This window comes from Anarhichas minor, unplaced genomic scaffold, assembly GCF_050575085.1.
Source record: "Anarhichas minor isolate MPS153535 unplaced genomic scaffold, ASM5057508v1 ptg000062l, whole genome shotgun sequence".
NCBI classification, from domain to species: Eukaryota; Metazoa; Chordata; class Actinopteri; order Perciformes; family Anarhichadidae; genus Anarhichas; species Anarhichas minor.
Window position 1 is genome coordinate 7,138,613 of NW_027466508.1, and position 23,382 is coordinate 7,161,994.

General features: G+C 42.6%; 1 protein-coding gene across 1 annotated transcript in view; it reads right to left on the reverse strand.

The window, feature by feature from the left end:
- Positions 1 to 4,994: 4,994 nt before the first annotated feature.
- Positions 4,995 to 23,382, reverse strand: part of nhsb (Nance-Horan syndrome b (congenital cataracts and dental anomalies)) — a 45,738-nt gene continuing 27,350 nt past the window's right edge. Inside the window, exons 2-12 of the mRNA XM_076077858.1 lie at positions 13,275 to 13,427; positions 13,038 to 13,174; positions 12,621 to 12,668; positions 12,383 to 12,427; positions 12,206 to 12,250; positions 11,444 to 11,636; positions 11,081 to 11,212; positions 10,405 to 10,557; positions 6,519 to 9,704; positions 5,798 to 5,939; positions 4,995 to 5,622 (exon numbers count right to left, since the gene is read on the reverse strand). Of these exons, the coding sequence (XP_075933973.1) occupies positions 4,995 to 5,622; positions 5,798 to 5,939; positions 6,519 to 9,704; positions 10,405 to 10,557; positions 11,081 to 11,212; positions 11,444 to 11,636; positions 12,206 to 12,250; positions 12,383 to 12,427; positions 12,621 to 12,668; positions 13,038 to 13,174; positions 13,275 to 13,427 (4,862 nt within the window). The remainder of the gene's footprint in view (positions 5,623 to 5,797; positions 5,940 to 6,518; positions 9,705 to 10,404; positions 10,558 to 11,080; positions 11,213 to 11,443; positions 11,637 to 12,205; positions 12,251 to 12,382; positions 12,428 to 12,620; positions 12,669 to 13,037; positions 13,175 to 13,274; positions 13,428 to 23,382) is intronic.

The window sequence follows — 23,382 nt, forward strand, 5'->3', positions numbered from 1 at the left end:
TTCTGTGTAGCATAAAAGCATTATTCTACTCCCCTGTCTTGTGAGGCATTTCTAGAGCAATGCAGTTTTTTTCCCACACAGAGATAAAGGGTTATAAGCAGTAAAATAAATCAATATAATACAAGATGAAAAAGATATTCAAGAGCACAGGCAGAACTCCGTTTCCTTTCAGTTTTGGTGTGTGTGTGTTTCTATCTGGAGGGTATGGGGGTGGGGGGGTCAAAGGGTCATGGATGTCTTACTTAAGGAAAGTGACAGTCCAATAGGAATCATTGTTCAAAAGATCAGCCAGTTCAAATAGCTCACCAGCAGCACTCAGAATAAACAGGCTAATTATGACTCATCTCTCAGACTCTTTGGGACTGTGTTGTTTCGTGGTTGTGAAGGCTACAATCTCAGCACTGTGCTTCCAGTCGAAAGCCTAAATGACTAAAGTTGTAGCGTTGGTTATGACAATATCGTGTAAATAGGAACTTTCATTCTGAGAACTTTAAAAGCAAGCAAAGGGGTTTTCAAATTCATTATTTCTTTCTTGAATTTGACTAAAAACAAGAATTGATCAATCTAAATCTTTCTTTATTTTCAACCGGGAAAATTGTTAGTTTGCTCAATTGTCAAGGAGATAGCTCAGTTGACATCTCTTATAGGCCTAATCGTAAGTGTGAAACTTTAATGAACGAAGGAAGACCGCAAGACGCAGTTGAAAGCCCTGGGGAAATCTAGTAAATGGACTTTAAGAAAAGCTTTTTTCTTTGTCAAAGTAGCGGGGCGAGTCAAGTCTTCGTGTCAAAGCAGGTCTCACGTCAGGTCCCTAAAGGGCAAGGTGCGAGTCTTGGAACAATGCAATTGGTGTTTAAATTATTTAATTTCTAAAGCAGATTTTTCTTTTTTGAACAGTTGAGACTGAGACCAAGTAGATCTAAAGCACAGCCCTAGTAATTAAATATTATTTTGTATTAAAAATTTAGATTTTGTTTTTTTGGTGTGTGGGGTGGGGGGGGGTCTGCAGAGTTTTTAAGTTTTTAAGTCAAATCGTAAGTAAGTTAAGTCTCAGGGAAGTTAAATCTAAAGTCTATAGACTGAAGTGATAATCTTTTGTCTTCTGTTGACAGTATTTTTCAGTTCAATAAGAATGAATCTGGGCTGGGTTTTGTAAAATTTTGGATCCTTAGTTTGTAGACTGTCAAGAAGCTTCAGGTTCCGGAGAAATACAATAGTGGAGACTTAAACTAGACGAGATGAAAACAGGGACATCTTGTGGAGAGATTCTCTCAGTACACTTTGTTCTGATGGGGAGGAAAATGAAGTGTCACACAAAAGGAATTCCGTTTCAACGCAATCACATTTATTGGCTTTTTTTCTATGCACAGTTACTAAGCAGCCTGATGAGCTGTTAAAATGAATTAGATATAGAATAATGGAATTTTCACAATGTTGTAACCCCCCCAGAAAATAAATAAATACAAGACTGAAGGTGTTGCACAGCTCCAAAATATACAAAGGCTTGGAAATAATCATGTAAACTTTGAAAAAAAAAAAAAAAAACTTTTTTCTTTTTATTATTTTATTGATTTATTTTACAAAAGAAAGAATTTGAAACATTTTTTTTCTTTAAAAAGATATTTACAGGTTTATACAAAAATACAAAAGTGATTCAAATCTGTTAAGTCCTAGCTAGTTTTAAACATGGAGCCTCTTTTAAATAGATAGTTACACTATATCATTTTTTTTCAGTTCTCTGTCACATATTTTAAAGTCTGTTTAGTGTTATTCCATACTGTACACTTTTGAGAAAAAATACCCAGTGGTTGTTGTCACACTTCTCTTGGGCAAAATTGCGTGCAGACATTTGAAAACAAGTTGGGACCAAGAATCTATACAAGTTATGGATTCTTGTTTTGTTCCCAAGCTATTGAGGACTGAGGTTTGAGACGGCTAAATGAATGGTAACGGGAGTCTGCATGGCAACCTCTTAGTTTGTCTTTCTAATCAAATTGTGTCAGTAAATCATCGCTCCACTGATTTTACAAATATAGGAAACAGTCTTAAAATACCTCTATAGCGTCAGTGCCGGGTACAGTACGGAAAAATCACACTAAACAAATTGACAAAATACTTATGAGTACTTTTGTTTTCAAGCTTTTGAATAGCATTTCATAGCCACATTGCATTTGTCATAAAATACTGTATCGGCCTTACTGGTTTCATTTACTATAATATGTTTTGTGGCAATCAAAAAATCAGCTATGAGTCAAAAGTAAAGACAATGACTTTCTGATCCGATCAAACTAGTTTTTGGGTGGATGAATGGATAGTTTTTTTTTCTCTCCATTTCCATCTTTATTATTTGTACATTTCGTATCTAAAGCGGTTTGTCCGGATGCACCTTATAACTGAATCAGCAGTTTCTCCTGGAAGATATTTCTCTCACTCCCAACTTCCACAGCTCCAGCAAGACTAGGACCCAGCACCAAGTGTTCGGATTCTCCATCCCGACAGATTCTGTATCATTATTTTCTTTACAGTCTCTTATACGTATGATTGTCCAGTGAGTAGATATACAGTACAAGATAAACCCCTGTTTGTGATCACGACTATACAGAACAGAATTAGCCAGACAGTTTGTACATCTATAGAACACACTATTGAACTTGAACATTTCAACGGAAAATACAAAATCTTTTCTCGTGGTATGGAGACATCCCTCAGATAAAAATAATGATATGGTGGTGTCCTTTTCTTTTCTTCGTCTTCTTTTTTTTTTTCTTCACTTATTGCATGCGATAGAAAACACAACAAATAAAACAAGGAACAGGAACAAGTGCGCTTCAGCAGTACGGGTATGATGAATGTAAAATTCTGATAATCATTTCACAGCTTTTTACCCTCTCCATCTTACACAGTGTCAGTTCTGCAATTCAGATTCGCTGAGTATCAAACAGTTGTGGTTTTGCTATCTATCTATCTATCTATCTATCTGTAGCATTTACAATAAAACAGTAATATGCTTGCTGAGGTATTCACAGAATACAGTGAATGGTTTCTACTGAAGTACGGCCTCTGAATGTAAGAAGTATATGTGTTGTGTTTGCTGTGATAGGAAGGTGAGAGTTCAAACTTTCCACTGATGACAGTTTGCTTCCGTAACACACTGGATGTTCATAGTGTGATACATGTATTGGAAGGATGAGAAAGATGTTAAACTCTAACCCAGGTGTTGGATAGAAAAGGCAGCAGCAATGCAATGGATGCATTGCTGGCTTTGAAATGTTGGTGGTATGTAGTCCTTTCCTCCTCTTGTCTCCTCTCCTTCAGATTTTGTGATATGAAGCTCGGAGGGTAAGACAAAATGGTGTACACCAGCCACTGGGTTGAGCTTTTTCACCTGTCTAATGCTACTGGGTCAGTGCAAATGAAGGAGAGGCAACAAGGAGAGGAGAACAGTGTACAATGTTGAGATTCATGTGTGATGTTGTCAGTGAGACCTTTTCTTCTATGCTACACTCAGGTTGATTCCCTATAAAATTTCGGCTTGTTGTTTTATATAGATATTACTTTTTTATATTCAGTACAAATATACATATGCAATTTTTAATTTATAAGATATATTTTCTTTTCAAGGAATATTCTTGAAGAGTCATGAAGTGCAAAAGCGAGGTGGGTTCTTGGAAAGCTTTCCAAATTCACCTCTAGTCAAACCGATTGAGGACCATCTAAAGCATTTTCACCGTCTGCACTCAATGGTGTCTTTGAAACTGCTTTGAAATGCACCTTTTCCCCTTCAAGTCAGCACAGCAAGACTGGCCAGCAGCTGGAAAAGCTTTAATCAGTCTAAACATACTAGATTTCAAGGTTGGGTTTCAGTAAGTATGTGATTGAATCATGGTGGAACATGGCGCGTGTCCATGTATATGTGCAGGGACTTATAAATGCCCTCTTCACAACCACCTCTAGTAGAGAAAGGCCACTGTGCGATTGTCCAAAATGAGCCTGTATCTATCTGACCAAGCCCTTGCTCCTTCTTGTTAGACACTCAAATCCAAGACAAATCAATCTAGATCACTGGCAATGGAATACAAATGTCACTAAAACCTTTCACAGTGAAAGATTAATTATTCTTATAATACAAAGGAAACACAGAAATGTCGACAGAAACAAGGATCCAGGGGATGTTTCCATATAGGGTCATGCAACATGGTGAAACTTTATCATCATGTTCTGAGGCGCAGTTTTACAAAAATACATGCATCATGTTATCTTTTTGGATATAATTAATGTGGAGAAATATATGATTGGCTCTGTGTGATATACTCTATGCCAGGTCTGCAGATGGAAATATTATAGATAGGTTGGTGCTGTGTTGTTAGTAACTTCCACAAGGAAACAACCCTTGCTTGTTGGCAGGAATATTGAGGTTGGACTCTGGGAAGTCTGGCCAATGCTTTGGGCACCACAAGAATATTACATTTCACAATAATTTTTCATTTAAAAAAGAAAGCAGTTCCTCAGCGACACACTCGCACCCACGCCAGTCAAAACACAATGATTAGAAATATCAGGGGATGTTGCATGTGCTAGTTCATGCACACGCACGTTGTCCATACTCCAATAGAAATCTTTTCTTATAATTTACCAAATATTTGGGACTGATTTTTTTTCTTCTTCTACATTTTAAACAGTTCAATCAAAATAGGTCTCAAGTCTGGCTCTTTTAACTATGTGGGAGATATTCATTTGATAATACAGTATTAAGGTATATCCTCAAAATGTTCATAATCATCCCTTTATGATTCTGTAACACTGTCCGACCCTCTTAAATAGAACAGCAGATCCAAAACTCGGTGCATTTTAGCAACAGTCAGATTTTGTGTGTCAGAAGAACACACAAAATTGGCCATGATGACACACCTATCCAAGATTAACAAAAAAGTAGAAGGGGCCATTTCAAAAGTAGGACACAGCTGAGAATAGAGGGCATCTCTCATCAGGTGGTTTTAGGATGATCTATCATCATGGGGGCTCCCATCTGAGTTCTCTGTCTCCCCTTCGGAAATGGCTTGCATGGGGGCCGTGTAGAGGCGGCTGCGTGTACTATAGCGACTGCTGTTGGCTACAGGGGGGATCCGAGAACGCCCCTGTCGAGATGCAGCTGACATAGGCAGGGTTTTGAGGGTGAAACTCTCAGAGTTGGCTCTGGGAAAAAGGCCTGGTATCTGGATTGGGTCAAAGCCAGAAATGTGGGGCTCTTGGAGTGTAAAGGGTAGCTCCTCAGCCTGTCTAATGGCCCCTTCCTGAAGGGGGTCCCCAGGGGTTTTAGGGGTAATGGGGCTCTTCAGAATCTCTGTGGCTGACATGCGGTAGCTGGAATCAGACCTGCTACCTTTCTTCAGCAACAGAAGTTTAAACTCCTCATTAGACGTGCTGGATTTCTTGGCGCTGCGGTAGATTGGCACAGGGGCTCGTTGTGATGCGGCAGCAGTGGCTATGGTGGCTGGGATGTTGAGAGGTGGGGCTGGCGGGATAATGATGGTGGCGACAGGAGTCACTGGTGCTGCAGAGCAGAGACGAGACTTTGCGTTTATGTCTCCTGAATCTTTACGGCCCAGGACCTTTCTCTTTGATCTGAATGAGGAAATAACAGGACAGTCCTAAGATTTAGACAGTGGATGAATAACAAACACATAACAAAATACCTTGAAGTAGCTGGATCACGACTAAAATCTGACAAATAGATGCAGTACACAGACACTGTAGACAGAGTCAAATACATTGACTACCAATGCAAAATTTCCAGCACCTGTGTATCATGGCAAACAGGTCCTCCGTTGTACGGGTCTTGTTGGGTGATGTGATAATGATGTCATCATCCACTTTGGAGTCATCCATCAGAGGGGAGAGTGAATTATCACTGGGCGAGGAATCTGTAGCACAAGACATCCCTATCACATGTCATCTGGTTGTTTGATCATTTACTGTACAATAGACTTGGACCATATGTTAACATTTGCCAACCAGCCACCGTCGGTGATTGCCGATAGATACATTCGACCAATTGCCCAACCCTAGTATACAATTGGTGAGATAACCATCCTTTAAAGCCTTCTCTCTGTTTATGATTACAGGTTACTACAAGATTAAAGAGTAACTACACACCTAAACATACTTTTTAGAGCTGTAAACTAAATATGACTGTAATGTTATGAGACGCATCAATGCTGGAGGTAAAATTTACATTTCTCACCAAATTTATAAAAAATGGCATTACATTGGTTAAAAATGGCTCAATACACCATCTGTTTTTAATCAGCCCTAAACATTGCAAGGCTAATGCTGACATAGCTAGAGACAAATTGACTAGGACTTGTCATGAAGTTTATACAAATAAATATCTATTGCCCTGTAATCAGAGGTTAGCAGGCCCCCCCTCCAGGCCCCGCCCATAAGTAGGAGTCTTTAAAACCACTGTAATCTTTACTAAAGAGTAGTACTTTAACTTTTACTTTAAGAATTTAGCTTACCTTTACTGAAGTAATCCTCAGTGTCAGGAGTGGTGGAGTCATCTTTGCTCTCTTGTGGCTGCTGCTGATGGGCACTTCTGGTAGCACCTGATAACACTTCCTCCTCTTCTTCCTGCTCTTCATGTCCTCCTCTCCTTGCATCGCTGATTAGGTAAGGATGCGATGCCTCCATTGTGATACCAGGCACTTTGACTGGACAAGTCCAGGGCCCTGAGTCTGAGTGGGATATCCCAGCAAATTCATACGCTGGGGGCGGAGGGTGCTTCGATCGTATGCCTCCTCTGGAACACGCAGCCCTCTGTGGCTCTTTCACCTGCTCTTCCTCTTCCTCCTCCTCATCTTCATCATCATCATCATCATCATCCTGGGAGAACGAGCGCTCCCCCAAAACCCTAAACTCAGGGTGTGCATGAGCTGAGTGTGTGAGCCCTCTGAATTCTGTGTGCGAGTGGATATGTGTGTGTAGATCCACAGGCGAAGGGTGGGGGGCACGTGGCACGGGTCGATGCAGGGGTGAGCTGTCCTCAGAGAGTTCTGATGATGGGTCCATCCGGGTTCTGAAGGCCGTCATAGCCCAGAAGGTTCCAGGTCCATAGCGGTCCTGTCTGAGTAGCAGGCTTTCATAGGATGGAGGCCCATCAGGGTGGCGGCCAGGGGGAGGTGGTTGCAAATGTTCAGGGGAGGGTGTGTGGTCATGTGCTGGGGGTCTGGGAGGTGGTCTGCGAGGAGGGAGAGGCCTTGTGTTGATAGGTGGCGGAGCCCATGTAGAACCACTAGGAGGATATTTGGGTCTTGTTGCAGTCTCTGTTCCGCTTGCAGTTTCCTGGTCTGCTGTGGTAGCACTATCTGTAGATCTGCTAATAGGATGGAGCCGCACTGAACGAAGAGCAGATGGAGTTATTACCAATAGATTGGGGCTGGGAATTGTCAGAGCAGAGTTTGAACTTGGCGGTGGGTTGGTATTTGATGACTCAGGGACCAACAGTTTTGTTCCAGTGGCTAAAACATTTCCAACTCTGTGTTTGCTGTGGTGGAGCGTGTGCATGTGGTGCGTTCGGTGGGATAGCGTGTGTCTGACATAACCACCATGAAGAACATTGAGATCAAGTTGAGAAGGTGGAGGTGGGAAGTCTGGGTCTCTCTTATAGCCAGAGGAAATGCAGGCTCCATCTCTGGGGAAGTGCTGCAGGGAAGAGAGAGAAGACTTCCTCTCGGGCACTTTGGGCTTTCTCTTGCCAGTTGAGGGCGAAAGTGGTCCTGGGAAGAACGCTGCAGAGGATGAGGGCAAAGTTGACGTTGGAGTCTCTGATTGGCTGGAGTAGCCACTTGAAGGGGAGGCCAGGCCAGCCAGCTTCTCAGGTGACCCAAGTTTGAAGTCTCCAGGTGGGAGAGGCGGACTAGTTGCCCTGGTCTCTGAAGCCTGAGCTAGTGCCTGGGTTTGGGTTTCTGTGGAGGAGGACGAGCTGTCTGGTGACTTGACACACTCCATGACAGTAGTGCCTGTGGCTGTGCTTGAGTTGGACATGGATGTGTACTCACCATTGTTGGATTTTAGCTCAGTGTTGAGAAGCCACAGGTCTGCATAGTCGGATTGCACAGCACCTTCATCCTTAAATGAGTGTGTATCTGCAGAGCTGAAGGACATGGGCTCTACTATGTCCACGGTTTTACCCAGTCCCCTTCCCCAAGTTCCCAAAGGCTCTGCCACTAGACAAGATGTCTGTAATGGTTCTGGAGCACCTCCAAGCTCTAGCTCCAGTTCCAGCTTCATATCTGTGGAAGACACGGTAAGGTCTTGTTCACTAACCATCTTTGGTTGATCCTGATCTGCCTGTGTGTCCGTTCCAACATCAATACCACTACAGGTGTCCTTCAGCGAGGAGGTTCGTTTAGGTGGTGGAGGTTTGACTTTTGGTTTCCTCAGTGGACGACAGGTCCTCCCCAGAGTCATAGTACCAGCTCTGAAGACAGTTAAGGGCTGGGGATAAACTCCATTGGATCGTGGTGCTGCCACAGTGTTGGATTGGCCACAGTCAGGCCCTGGGTCTGCATAGTTATACATGTATCCCCTGTAACTCTGACTACACTCCCCAAAATGCACAGAAGAGGAGTAGAAACCCTCTGTATCAGATGGGTAATGAGAGACGGACTCTTTTTCAGTGTTGCTGGTCTTGTCACGAAAACAGATTTGGTCTTGTAGGCCTTGTTTGGAGCTGTACTCTTGCGCTAACCCATGGCTCCGGCTCAGATTTTGGGTTTGGTTAGGGTCTTGGTCCGGATCAGTCTGGTCTTGGTCTGGAGGGTATGTCCACTCCCCCTCACTAGCTGTACTGACCCCTGCATCGTCAAGTTGGTCTGTGGCTGAAGATGTGAACGAGCTTGACCTGTGGCCCTGGCCCTGGGGTCTGAGGTCTGAGTGGTATGAGGGATCCAGGGAGAATCCCTCATCAATGGCATTGGGCACAGTGTTGAGCGATAGCTCTGAGTCGCAGTGGGATGAGCCTGTTAGTGGTGGAGAAGAAGGCGGGGGGATGGTTTCAGATGTCTGTGAGGGGCAGGTGGAGCTGGAACCACTCCAGTTCCCGCTTGACGACTGGTGGTCCTCCTTGTGGTCCACATGGCTGCCTAGGACTCCTGTTGTAGACACAGAGTGAATAGGGCTGCTGAAAGTATCTGAACTTGATGAGATCTCACAGCTGCCCATATCAGCCTTGCGGGGCAAGCGAGAACGGCCCCTCTCCATCCAGCTGTGCTCTGGGCTCCCTCCTCCACCCCCTCTGTCTCTCTCTCCAGACCGCTGCAACCTCTTTAGACTTCCAAGTTGCAGTGGCTCAGGAGCTGCCTGGTCATCTGTGCTCTCTTCTTCATCCTTCATCATCATCATCTTCATTCTTGGACTTGGTCCAGGTGGAATAAAGTCCTCTGCTTCATATGGTGACAAGTCCTCATCTTCGTCGTCATCATCATAATTGTCATCGTCGTCCTCATCACTGTCCATCAGACGTCCACCCTCTCGAGGAAGGCTTCGAGAGCGCAAACGTCCACAGTGGGCTGCAGCACCGGTATATGTGGAATCTGACTGGTCACCCAGGGAAGAAATGTTGCCTGTTGAATGGGAGAGGGAGGCAGGGATTCCCTGATGTCCACGTTGGGCTCTGATGCGCCTTCTGGAGGGAGCAGCTGTACCTATAGAAGGGAAGACAAAAGAGCGAGATAGAGGGACATATTTCTCAATGTCTTGGATGTGACATATACTAAGTTACTATACATAAGTAAAATTAATTCCAGATTGATGGACTTAGTTTGAATATGAAAGTAGTGTAATACAAGGGGTCTTGGTGGGTCCAACTTTAGGATGTCTCTGGAAAAATCTTTATAACATTATTTAATTGTAATTATAACTAAAATTACTTTTAAAACCTTTCTATGTCCAGCCGTGTTCCTGATTTGAATTGTAAAAAATATATTTACAATATGAATACAAATATATATTGTTGTTGTGTTACCTCTTATATCACGTGAATTGTTAGCGTGTATATATATATATAAAGTAAAGTTCTAAATGTTACAGGCAACCCCCTCCGCCAGGTTTCCCCTCAACCAGTGTCTCACACTGTCACTGGCTGTAACTTTCTAATAGACTCTGCGACAGGTCAAGATATTTAGCATGCTAGATATCTGAAATGTATCTGCGATGCAGAAGCTAGGCTTTTGGCACGTGTCTTCGAACAGTTCCCTTAAGCGCGATTTACGAGCGCCGAGCCACTGTCGGTGAGTGGGAAATCAGGGATAAAGTCGTGGACTGTTTACTAGGTACTAGTCCGTAGTGCAAATATGGGAGCCAGATTAAAAAACCAAATATAGTTGTCCATTCTTAGAAACTTACATGCTATAAGGAAATCATCTGTTTGGCAGCCAGAGTCACGAGTGTGATGGAGACGACCACTGATTAAGAGGTCTTCCTGACAGAGAGAGAGTTGGTGCGGGTTGGCATGGACAATCACTGTGCGCTCTCTTGCTACGGGTGATTCATCTGAGTCTGAAAGCAAAGAGACAAAGCATGTGGAGTTTCAGTCCTAAAGGGTAATGGTAACATTTTACACAGCTATGTTGCTGAGAATCAGGACCTCCCTTATTCATGATCAGATTGTGAATGAATCCACAACTAAGCAATTTTCCTAAAACCATATTATTTGAATGCAAAAACAAGGGTGGAAGCATCTGAAATGTATATGACAATCGTTCATTGTATTATGAAACTGCATGCATGTGCAACCACAGGTAAACAGGTCAAAGCTGAACCAGGAAGTATCTAAAGTTGGGTAACAGTTTTAATGGACTGCCTAGTATTTTTGTTTGCATGTGATTGTTGCTGCTCATTTAGCTTGCCCTCGTGAACTCATGGCTGTATTAGCAAGGTCACCTCATTCCCAGATTTCAGCAATTAAATTGGAAAAATATTAATAATATTAATAAAACCAATAGCAATTTGCCAAACCTAAAAGATTAAGATCCATACAGTATAATAACCCTAAATTTTCCAGGTGTGCTCTATAACATACCCATGTCCTGTTGTACTCTTTTGGGTATTCCTGTGATAGTCTTCCTCCTCCTCAGCTTCCTTCTCCTCTGAAGAACCGACTGGGAATGGACTAGAGAGCAACGAGCACTTGCTTCCCTGTCAAACCCAACTCCTGCAATAACAACACAGAAGCCATAAGCCATATGAAAAGCTAAAGTTTAATATATTCAATTAGAGTCCTGGTTTTCATGCAGGCAGTCTGGGTTTGATTCCTGATTTGGGATCAGTTGCTGTTTGGCCACTTGTTAGCACTGTTGTCTCACAATAACAAATTGCCTGATTGATCCTCACTAGGGCCAACCTTGCTCTTTCTTACTTTGCCTATTGTTCTTCTTTGTCTTACCTGTGACGTTGATGGGGATAATGCAGGAGGAGATGGAGTGAGAATCGCCAGTCGACTTCTGATTTGATGGTGGGAGGTTTTCCTTGGACCAGTTTGTCTGTTTGTCCTGGGTCGAGGGGGCAATGGGGGCTGAGGCCTTGGCTCTGTGGCCTCCCAAGACTTCGCCACATTCGCCTTCTCCTGTCGAGACACTCTGGAGGGAACAAACGGACGGCAGCCATATTATATACATGGTAGGTGCTGATACAGTCCTACAGTTTTAAAACATGTCAGTTAATTAGTTGGACAGACTAAAGGGAATTATTTATAATGTTGATGTGTAGCATGAAGTAGACGCTATTTACAATTTCTCTAGCATCTGAAGATATGTTTTTGAATTGATTTGATTAGAGGGTAAACAGAAAGCTATAATAGCACAAATGCTTGATACCTTTCTATTCCATGGAATGAAGATGCAACCTTCAATAGGGTGAAGTGAGTATAAGCACTCAAACTATTAGCACAAAATAAAGAAAAGACAAAAGAAAAACAAAAAAACAGGCAACATGACATGAGTAATCCAAAAGATTAAATCATTTCAAATAAAGAGATTAAAAGAAAGTTAAAAGGTGAAGGATGAATGAGACAGACAATGTATATATTTTAAATTACAGTCTTAAAAAATCCATTATATTAAAATCGTGTTCACCTTGTCTTTCAATAACTACGAACTACTAAAAGTCTGTTACAGTTGATAGTTCGCCATTCAAGCATCATTCTTACCTTTCTTTGGATCGTCTTTGTATCTGCCTCTCTCCCTGGCCTCTCCTGGCAGCAGGAAAACACACACACACACACACACACACACACACAAACACACACATACAAACAATTATTACTGAGTGTGCAAGTAAAGTCCTTCACTAATGAAATTACAGATGTGTCAGTGAATGTTCTTACTTTTCTCTGTATGGTGTGGATCTCTGTTTCTCTCATGGCTCTCTCCTTCAAGCAAGGAATGTAAAGTTAGCGCGATAAACAACCCCATAATAACAGAGATATCAAATGTAGTGCTGTAGAGCAATGTTACATGAAACCTCAGACACACAGCACCGGTGCATGTAACACAAATCTTACAGCAGGCGTCTACATGTTAGACATTAACAGACATGAACACACAGACAAATTTCTGTTTTACCTTTCTGGGCTGATAGTCTAACTCTCGCTCCCTCTCTGCTCTCTCTTGCTGCATGGCAACATCAGAATGAGATATTATGTCAGTTTGTTGGAACATATATTCAATAAGAATCACAATAAGCACAAAAAGATGAATAAGAAAACTGTGTTTCTTTGCTGTTACTTAATGTCTTCCTTTCCCATACCTTACTCAACATGTACAAGGGAAAACTGTCCAGTTGTTCAATGTTTGAGATTTTTGCAACTGTAGTGAGACTCGTCTCGTACACATAATCCTGAATTGATTGTCTCATTGGCATATTGTTTTACTAGAAATCTCTTAATATGGAGCTGCCATTTAAAGCAAACCATTTCTGGACAACCCCCCCCCCCCCCCCCCCCCCCGCTTGGTTGATTGTGAGATATGCGCCATCCTTACCGCTCGCGCCAGGCGACTCCTCTGTTGCCGGCGGATGCTGTGTGGCGAGGGAAAGGTGGGCATAGGGGGAGCCACTGAGATAGAGATGGTCACCTTGTTTCTCTCCCGACTCGTGGAGCGGTGGTGCTGTTGTTCGTCTGTGAACCCCAAACACACACACACACACACACACATCAAAACGTGTAATCCGTTTTACACAACAAAATGCAGCTGACCAAATCAGCCTCTCTCTCTCACCTCGGTGCAGGGCTCTGAGACTGAGCTGAGCGCTTCTGTGCAGCTCCTCCAGACATGGTGGTCGGGTACAAGGATGGAACACGTTGTGTTGCTGGTGCCATGGAGCCTGATAGTGAAGCGACAGTTTGCTCTCTATATCCAGGTTTGAAACAGCTACGATGAGAGAGGAGAGAGAGACAGAGGATGTTCAAAGGAATCTCTATGATGACTCTGAGATCAAAAAAAATAAAAAATCACAACTGGTCTGCACACGAACAAAGTTGGTTCTGTGTTCTGTTTTTTTTATGCAGTTTTTTTTTTACCTTTTGTGTGATTCTAGCCAATCAAAGGAACATAATAACATATCTTTTAACCTCATAGACCCATGACCGTACCCAGCAGGCCAAGGGCAAATAATGAGCTGAGGTCCCGAGCTGAATCCCCCATTCTTCCTGCTCTCTTTGCTTCCTATACCAAGTCTGTTACCCTCAAGAACTCAACAAGTACGCAGCACACAGCAGACTACAATTGACAACAAAAATGTGCTGCATGTTGGTAATCCAGCCTTGTTTACGTCTCAATCTTAACCCAATTCTTGAAATATTATTCTTGTAGTTCCAGAAAGAAAATACCCCAAATGGCATCGTTGTTTTAAGACATGGTTGTTAAAAAAGGACATTGTCATGTCTTTCATCATCATGTCTGTTCCACCAGCATCGGAAAGAAAACTGCAATAAACTGAGATCCAGGCCAGGCTTTGCAATTTACCACCTACAGCCAGAGAGGCCTCCCACTAAAGCCAGACAACACAATACACTAAACAGAGAAAAATAAGGACAATGATGTTATAAGTTGATACACAAAAAGGTCTTCAGAAAGTCTGATGTAAGGCACATAACAATACTCTTTCTATATTGTACATTAAAACCTGACACTAGGCCGAGGTACGCCAGCAGGTGGCAGCTAAACACGCCTCACCACTGCAACGCTGCATACACCAGCACACCACAGCACATTGCTCACAGTCCTCTATGTTTATTGCCACCCCACGATATATTTATCAGAAAACATGACAAACCCTACTATCATGAATGATGTACACCTGAGAATCTCTCACTTTCCTTAGAAAGATTAAAACGGTTGATTTACAGACGAGGAGAGCGAGAGAGAAGGACTGTGATTATCCATCTCTCTTATCTGCTCTCAGAGCCCCTTTAGCTTTTATTATGAAATCTATTTCCCCTCTTTTAACTCTGAATTCAAAATGCGACTGCGCCCTTGAAAGCCACACTGTACATCAGTAGCCAGGCAACCTTTCATTGCTCATCAAGGCTCGCATTTGCCTGCAATTAAATCAGCGAGCTCACATCAGCAGCATCTGGCCTATTTAAACTACAAGGTTAGAGAAGCACAGGAGACTAGCTTGTTCACACTAGATAAACAATTACACAGTGTTCTGCCCCAAAGACGGTCACATACACAGACAAAGTTATCATCTAGTTATGCACATCACACTTTGTTTTCAATGATCATGAAGCCGATGTTTATATAATGCAACTAAAAGACTCCAAAGACTCCGCAGCTGCACAAACACATGTTTCAAATGAAATTGTTTGCATTGTAGTAGAGAAATAACAGAAATTGAAAGGCAAATTGAAATATATTTGAGATAAGACATTTGTCACTTTGGGCATTTTTTTGGTTTGCTTAAAGGTGAACTTCTGGGACGCTTAATGCAATTCCAGGAGATCCTTGTGTTAGTTGCATAGAGCTGGTGCTCATTAAACTAACAGATCTGCAAGATCTGCAAAGAACCTGCCTCGATACCTGGTTGTGAGTGATAGTTACCATGGATAGAGTTAAACAAAGAGGGCCAGAGAAGCAGAATATTGTAACCAAAGGTGTTTCTCTGCAGAAGGTGCTGACCTAGTTGTTGTGACACAGTTGAATTAGTGAATTTGTTACTGTAGCTTTTCTGCCTGCTAGCCCACTTGTTCCCCTCATCTTTCTTTTCACCGTCCCTTCCTTCTCTTCCTCTCTTATACTCTTGCTCTCTTGCTGCTGCTATGAAGGCGTCTCCTCATCATTACAGTAAAGTTGTAGTGCTAAAACTGCATTACTCAGCTAAATGTTCCCTCCTGCTTTGTTGTGTATGTCATCAAAAAAAGAAAAGATGTTCACAAGGAAGATTTTTTTTTACTTAAAGATCTAGACATGTTTGAGAAAACCTCTGCTTTGAATCATAATTTGTGTCAAATATGTTTTTTCCCACAATAATAAGGCCACCTTAATCTACTCCTGCTGCATAGAAAAATCCAGAAAATATGAAGATGCAAATGTTGTTAATATACTTCAAAGAAAGGTCCATTCTCAGTATGTTTGCTGGGGGTCTCATGTTTCCACATCGCACTTATTTAAGTCGCATACTGCAACACAGTTAGCTCCAAGATAGTTGTGAAGTTACAAAATCCCGCCTGTATGTAGCTGACTTCTATTCAGATTTAAGGTGAGCACGGTGAAATGTTCCCCCTTCAGCCCTTCATGTGAAAACAGCCTTCTAGTGGCAAACTCTGCACATACATCATCCTGCACGGTGAGGCTCAAATGTCCAAGTGTAGTGACATTGAGCAGAGAAGAAGAAATCGCGAACAAAACATCAGCAAAGTACTGTGACATCAAGCTTCACAGTCCATTGCCGCAGCAACAACTTCACTAAACAAACATGTAAATAGAATCAGAGTTTCCCTCTTGACCACTTGGTGCAGTACCTCGACAAACTTCCCTCTGGCGGCAACTCGCGGATCCCTAAAGAGACTCAGCAAAAGATGAACAACAACCCGCTGGAGAAGAGAATCCACCAGGAATGCAAACCAAAATCGAAATGTTTTCATTTGGCGTATTGTAGCGTTTCACCTCTCTTCCCTACCTGCATTGTCCCGCCTCGCTCTTGCTGTCCCGCACCTCTTCCTCCTCATGTGCGATCGATTGTAACGGAGCTTATGCTGGGAGTTACCCATCGCTATCATCCAGGACCAGACATGGCTGAGCACACGTACAAACTCCTCTAACGCACACTCTGTCTGCCATGCTTTCTTTCTGTCTTTTACCCATCATCCCTCTCACTGTATCCCTCCATCTCTGCTTCCCCTCATCCTGAAATCTGCAGGTGCAGTGTCAGCAGCTTGCAGTGTCATCATCAGGACTTGCATGCCAACAGCATCAAGAGACGGGAGGAGAGGAGGTACAGTAAAAAATAAATAAAATGCATGTGATAAAGAAACGCAATGCAAATCAGAGTAATGCAGCAATTCACAGGAGGCAAGCGCTCTAACCGAAGAAATGCTAATGCTGGTCAAGGTCCGTGTGAACTTCGATGCAATTTGAATGAAAAAATGTTTGAGGAGAAAAGCTCGAATCAACACGAGTGTTTAGCTTTACATGGCAACACTAGGAATGATAAACTTCTGTCTCCATCTTTAGCAAATCAAAAAAATGTCTAAGAGCAACAAAAGTGCTGAACAATATGAATGAGAGGAGAGACGGTGAGAAACGCAGGGATGGATGGATGAGGAAATGGAAGAATGAACCCATGATATGTTGCAGTGCACCCTGTGTCAAAGTTTAAAGGCCGATACTTGAGGTGTCTAAAGGCGCCAGTGTGCTGCAGACACATTGGAGGGCAGCGTTCGACAATTTATATAACTTTCAAAAAACAAATCCAACATTCATGCCCACTTCACTCCGTGATCGACCCGTTTGAACTTCTTTCTCAAGATCTTGTTTTTCATTCTTCACTCAACTATTCCCGTCACTTTTTGTGTTTGCAAACATGTGCAACACACAGTGTATTTCCAGGAGAGACTGTCGCCGTTTTCCCCATACTTGAACTATTTCCATGTCTTACTCCCCTCTGTGATAGCCGGATTTTCTCCCCGCCTCCGAGTGTGATCATTTGGAACAGCTAAAGACACTTTTGCTACCTGTCAATGCCCATTGTTACAGCAGAAATAAACATGTTTCCGGCCTGGTACAAAAAAAGGTTTTGGTCTCCCTGTTCATGACAACTGTACGTGGGGTGAATTGTCAAATAACTCGCCAGTTTAAATTATATTCAGGCTTAAATGTAGGCACAAATGAGCTATGGGTGTTGTCACTGAGACTACGCCGTATTTGATACAGTCTATGAGCATACCCCGAGTAGAAGGGCGGGAAGGTGCTTTCAAACTGTCAATGAGTCACGCTGCTCAGCCTGCTTGGGAAAGCCTTTGCAAGAGAAAAGCATCAAACCAAGCCAGGCACCCAAAACTGGCCCTAGTGCTGCTAACAGAAGCTCATTCTTAGCCTGATTGTCATTCCCTAAGAGGGGCTGGTGCATGTGGTTTGGGCACCTGGTTAATGTCCCTCCCTCAGCATTGCAGGAGCTCAATGTATAACCAACTAGCAGGGGGAGTGGGAGTGCTTGGGGATGCCCCAAAGGGGCTTCGATATAAAAGCATGTATATCGCTCTTGACTTGTTAGTAGAGGGACAGATTGACAGATGGATTCAACAACAGACGGATGGAAACTTCCCGCCTACAGCGATTGGACAACATAGAGCTGATCTTATTTGCAACAAAGGGGCTTCATATGCACTGCAAAGTCAAGAGAGGGCCCAAATGCATGTGGTGTGTCTGAGGAGATCCATCTCAACTGGCAACTGTCAATTCCAACGCAAAGGTTTTAAAGTGTGCGATGTACAGTTGGTGAGTTATTGGCTATAATGTAAAAGTGTATTTTATGGCACCACTTCGGCCTCATCTGGCTAATGGGTCTAATTTTTTATTACCTGAGTAGTGAATGAGTTATTATCTGGGAGCCTTGGCTGATGTGGGCTTTGATGCTTTCTGAGATCCACAAACTTTTAGGGAAGAAGAGGAGACGGAAGAAGGAGACAGAGAACTTAAAATAAAGTAATGGTGTGAGGTTCAGTTGCTCAGCTCTGGCTCTTTTTGTTATGCACAGAGGATACACTGTAGTGTAAAACAGCACACTATAAAAAATAACACCACCACCACCACCAGGCACAGTCATCCATGACATTTGCAATGAGAACACGGACTCTCCACATGTCACTGCTTTAATATTGCTCTTTCTCTTTCTGGCACAGCTATATGATTTTGTGTCCCTCTCTCTCGCTCTCACTTTCTCTCTCTGGTCTAGATGTGAGTGAATGTAAGTCATTAGCGGAGAATGTATTAGGGTGTATCTGGGTCAGGCAGCACACTCCCTATGGCAGTAGCTGCAGAATCTTGTCATAGTAGACAGCTGTTATATAAGAAACACTAGCTGGCCAGTTCTGCAGAGGAAAAACTGTGCACTGTTAGTCAGCCTGCAACCGGCTCAGCACCTCCTCATCTCATCAACTGTAGTATTACATTGATGTCAGCATTTGGTTTCAGCCACAGTGGTCAAATTGTTTTAAACAACACTTTTAGGGAATACGTTTAACATGAACTCCCCCCCTGGCTGCGCACACATAGTGGAATACAACAAAACACATAATCAAAGCTTAACATCTTTGATTTAACGCGCAGTTTCCCGCTTAACGAGACAATCTTATTGCATGTACAGTATGCTCTGTATCAACGTTGTTTTTCATTGAAGCTATATTTAAGATGCAGATAATCGACCAATAAAATGGCACAAAATACCGATAAAAGCCCATCAGAAAAGTCTAAAATCCTGTGACGAAAACAGGGAAATATTCTCTGTACATTTTTGTTTTGTTGTTATGGAAAAATTAGTTGGTTAAAAAATAAGATTGTTGCAGATTAATTTTCAGTCTGTTCTTTTCTCAACGTATCCATTAATTGACTATTTCAGCTCTCTGCGTTTACACCGTGAAAGGAAATATTAAAACTATAAGTTATACAACGAATCTCAAGACATAGTTAATGGATGTAGCCTCCCATCAAATGAAAATATTCTCGATAACTTGTACAAAATTGTCTATAATTCGGCCTGACATAGTTGATATCTTTGAAACCTTTTGGATTCGGGTCTACACTTTTCTTCACCTGACTTAACAGTGATTAATTAGCTAAAATAGCATCTTAATGCAAATGTATGACTGTTGTGATTAGGTTTAAACCGAATGATAATGTTTTTTCCTGACAGTTAGCTGATATTATAACAGTGTCACTAAAGTCACATTCCTGTCTTAATTAAAAGAAAAAGAAAATAATGTCAGGAACTTAACAGGTAATGACAGCTTTAAGGAACACACTGATGCTGCAGACTTCAGTTGACAGTACCTTTGGATCGCTCAGGGACGCAGCCCAGACCGAGACAAGCCAAAGCCATGGTCAGCAGCTGTCCACTCTCTCTCCTTCTTATCCTCTTCTTGGTCTTTCTGTGTCGCTCCTCCCTTTGTCCTGCAGACTCCTTGTCATATATCTCCGAATAACGCCACCTTATTTACCCCCGCAGACCTCTCTGAAACATTCCTGTGCAAGTCCATCATCCAGACTAGCAACATCTGCAGACACAGACCCCCCCACCCCCACCCCACCCCACCCCACCCACCTGCTGTCCCTGCTCTCTCTCCTCCCTCCAGCGGACCCAACACACCACTGTAGAGAAATGCATCTTTGTCCGTGTGTCACATGTGGAACATTTCACTTTGGCCTCGCCGACATCCGCATCGCACTCGCAAGGAGCGATGCGCCCACGTTTAATCACAAACTCAAAACACTTCTCTGCCCCGTCTCTGTTGTGTCTCTGCGGGTCACCCCCGTCCCTCGGTGTCAGATGGTAGGATCCTGCCTGGGCATGGCCTGGGCTTGACAGTAATCTCTTTATGATGGGTTCGGCCACAACGTATTAATGTATTAATCCACCACATGCTGGGAAAATGTATCACGTGTCCGATCTTTCTATTGCTGCCACCACAGAGTGATGAAATAAGAGAGATCTAGAGAGTGTGTGTGTGTGTGTGTGTGTGAGAGAGAACACTTGATTTAGTGTTGGTGTAAAAGCATTTATTTATACAGTGACATAATAGATGGATGTTAAAACAATGAAATTGGACAAAAATCTGGAAGCAAATTATTCTCAATATCTTTCAGTGTCCTCAAGGAAACGTTGTCTTCGTCAACATCCCCATGCGCTTGACACACACACGCAGAGCAGAGCAGAGAGAGTGTACGAGCCCCCTGCCCGGTAATCTGCTGTAATCTGGAGCTCTGGCAGTTTACTGATTTTGGAGTAGAGCTGGCGGAGCAGGCAGTCTGCTCGAAGAGCTTTCAGCCTCCCGCCGGGGCCGGGAACGACAAAATACCCACCGTAAAATATCTGCACACACACACATGCGACTCCACCACGTGGTCTGCACGCGCTTCACCGCAGTGGTCAGCGTCAGCGCAAACGGTGGAGTATTAAATGGAATATTAAATGTATGGCCGTTCCTTGTGGCTTTCCTCGGTTATTTGCTGCAGCTTCTCTAAACAGGACTGCCGGGAGGCCTTTAATCGGTTGTCGTCCCTGGGGTTGTTTGTCAGCTGCGGTATTGAGTGATGTATGAAACATCAGGGCCGGGTCACAGGCCTTTCAGCTGCATATGAGCCGCATCGTAGCCTCTTGGATAATAGCTTGTCCTGCCTGGGGAGTTTTAGGCCAAAGCACTTAATCAGAATCATCTTAAATCACTCAAAACACACTTTTACAAACTTGCTTTTATGTAGGAATATTGCTCAATTCTTTTTTAGAACTGTATAGAATACAATTCCCTTCCCTCTGTTTCTCTCTTTATTTATTTTTTGTCTGTGTCCTCCTTTCACACATAATGAATAAATCATGCTACCCCCATTCCCGTTTCCCCATCCCTCTTTCCCCAGCTGCACACCTGCACCATTGTTCAGCCGGCCTCCTCATTCTCTCTGTCCTGCCGCTCTGACCTGCACAACATTCATGTTGACTGTGTGCACATTTCTACAAGGGTTTGAGGCCTTTCTGTAACGGCTAGCAGGGGTGAGTCACAGTGTCTGACAATGAATCTAAAAGTCTTATTTATAGCACCCGCCACGTCACAGTTTGCCCGACGAGCCAGAGGAAATATCAACAATGTAACAGCAGGTTAAACGTTCAAGAGATTATTTCCTGGCTCTACACACGCTGTTCACCCAGTGTTAACAGACTCCACTGATAGTGTGTTCCTGTGCTGCCTCTTAGTGGCACAGCAGGAACACTACACCGATGCTTTTGTCAGTGCTGCCATATGTTTATCACATAACTTATATATATTATTCTCTAATCCAACTGAAAAACCAACCAACCAAAGTGTGCATACTGTAACATCTTAATAAAGAAATAGGTCACTATACTATGGGGGGGGGGGGGGGGGGGGGGGGGGGGGGACTGCATTTGCTTTATGTATAGACATATATTTTTGGAAATATGCTTGTTTGCCGTCTTTTTGAAGATTAGACGAGTCAATGGATATTCCTTCTCATCATGTCTTTCATGTCATGTACCAATACGTTTTTAAAGTTCGAAACGTTGTGTTTCATTTGTTTAACTTTGGAGTGAGACAACTTCCCCCCTGATAATGAACAATCCGGTTTAACAAAGTCAAGTGGTGAAGACACTTCTACGAGTGATGCGCAGAGACGATCCCATTGCGGTCAGTGCTATTTGTATTACTTTTGTCATTGTTAAACTAAGCCAATTAACTCCTGGCTCCATACTTAAATAAATACTTCGTTATTTTGGGAGAAAGGAGTTATAACACGGATACGTTCAATGTCGACCTTTTTTGAGCCAAAAATATTTTTCATAAATACGTTTAATATCAGCCTTGAATCACGCTTGCAGAAAGTCAAAATGCCACGTGGTTAACGTTGTGAAACTATTGGTTATAGGTTGACGCAGCATCACTACTTGGATAAGGTTTAAAAAAAAATATATCAGGGTTTGTGTTAAAATAACATAACAGCGACATGTAACAACTATAACTGGCATAAATTAACAACAGTTATTAACAATTTTTTGTAATATCAAGTAACGAGTTTGACAATGTTACCAAAGAAGCCTTAAATCAACTCAACTTTTGATTACAGGATGGAACAGCTGCCTCCTGGGTGAAAGTCCTGTGTTTGTTTGACTCCACAATCCCCACCAGCCCTGAGGTCACTTTCTTGCTTGTTTTACTCATTATTATAATGATACTGTGTAACTTTCAACAACTGTTGCTCCATAGCCTACGTCACTTTGCTCTGGCGTTAACATTCAACGCGTATGTGTTTCCTGGCGACTGGGCTGTCTGTCCACAGGTAGGCCTACTGCACCTGGTCAACAAACATCCAGCACATAAGTAACCCCACCACTGGTTATTTTTACACTTTGTTTTTTGTACAAAAGTGTTAACACACAAAATGATACAATAAGTGACATTATCATTGTGTTGTAAACAAGATATACAATTTAATAGTGAGCTTTAAGGTATTCAATATTAATACCATGATCTGTTACCCAGCATGTATATATTCTGTTAACTTTAGTCTTTATCCTCAGTAAATAATTGTGTTTTTTCTGTTGGCTCGGTTGCACACGTAGTGAGGTTTAACTGAATATACGCATAGACAATTTGACAAAAGGCAAAATATTTTGGAGCTGTTTGGAAGAGAGGAGTTTAAAACCTACATATTTTGCACTCGATGTGAGGCACAAAAACATCAGAACAGTGGAGAACAGCAGCAGCAGGAGATCAATGTTTTATCATCTCATGTTGTTGTAGGGCCTCCTCTCCTTGCTCAAACCTTTTGTGAGGCTTCTGGATTTCCCCAATCCTCATCAATATTGCAGCGTTGTTCCTAAAGAGGCAGTAATGAGGGAAGGAAATATGGAGGGAATAATAGAGGAGCGCATACTACAGGAAAGATGTGAGTATTCTGTTCTGATTGGTCGATTGTAATTCCTCTGTCTTTTGTCTCAACAGTGTTTTAGTTTAGATACTCGCAGACATGCATTTTCACACATACACACACATACACATACTGTGTTCAAAATGCCATACTAACGTACTGCATACTACATACTCAGTCTGTGAGTTGGGCTTTTTGGGAGTTAATTATTAATTATAATAATTATTTA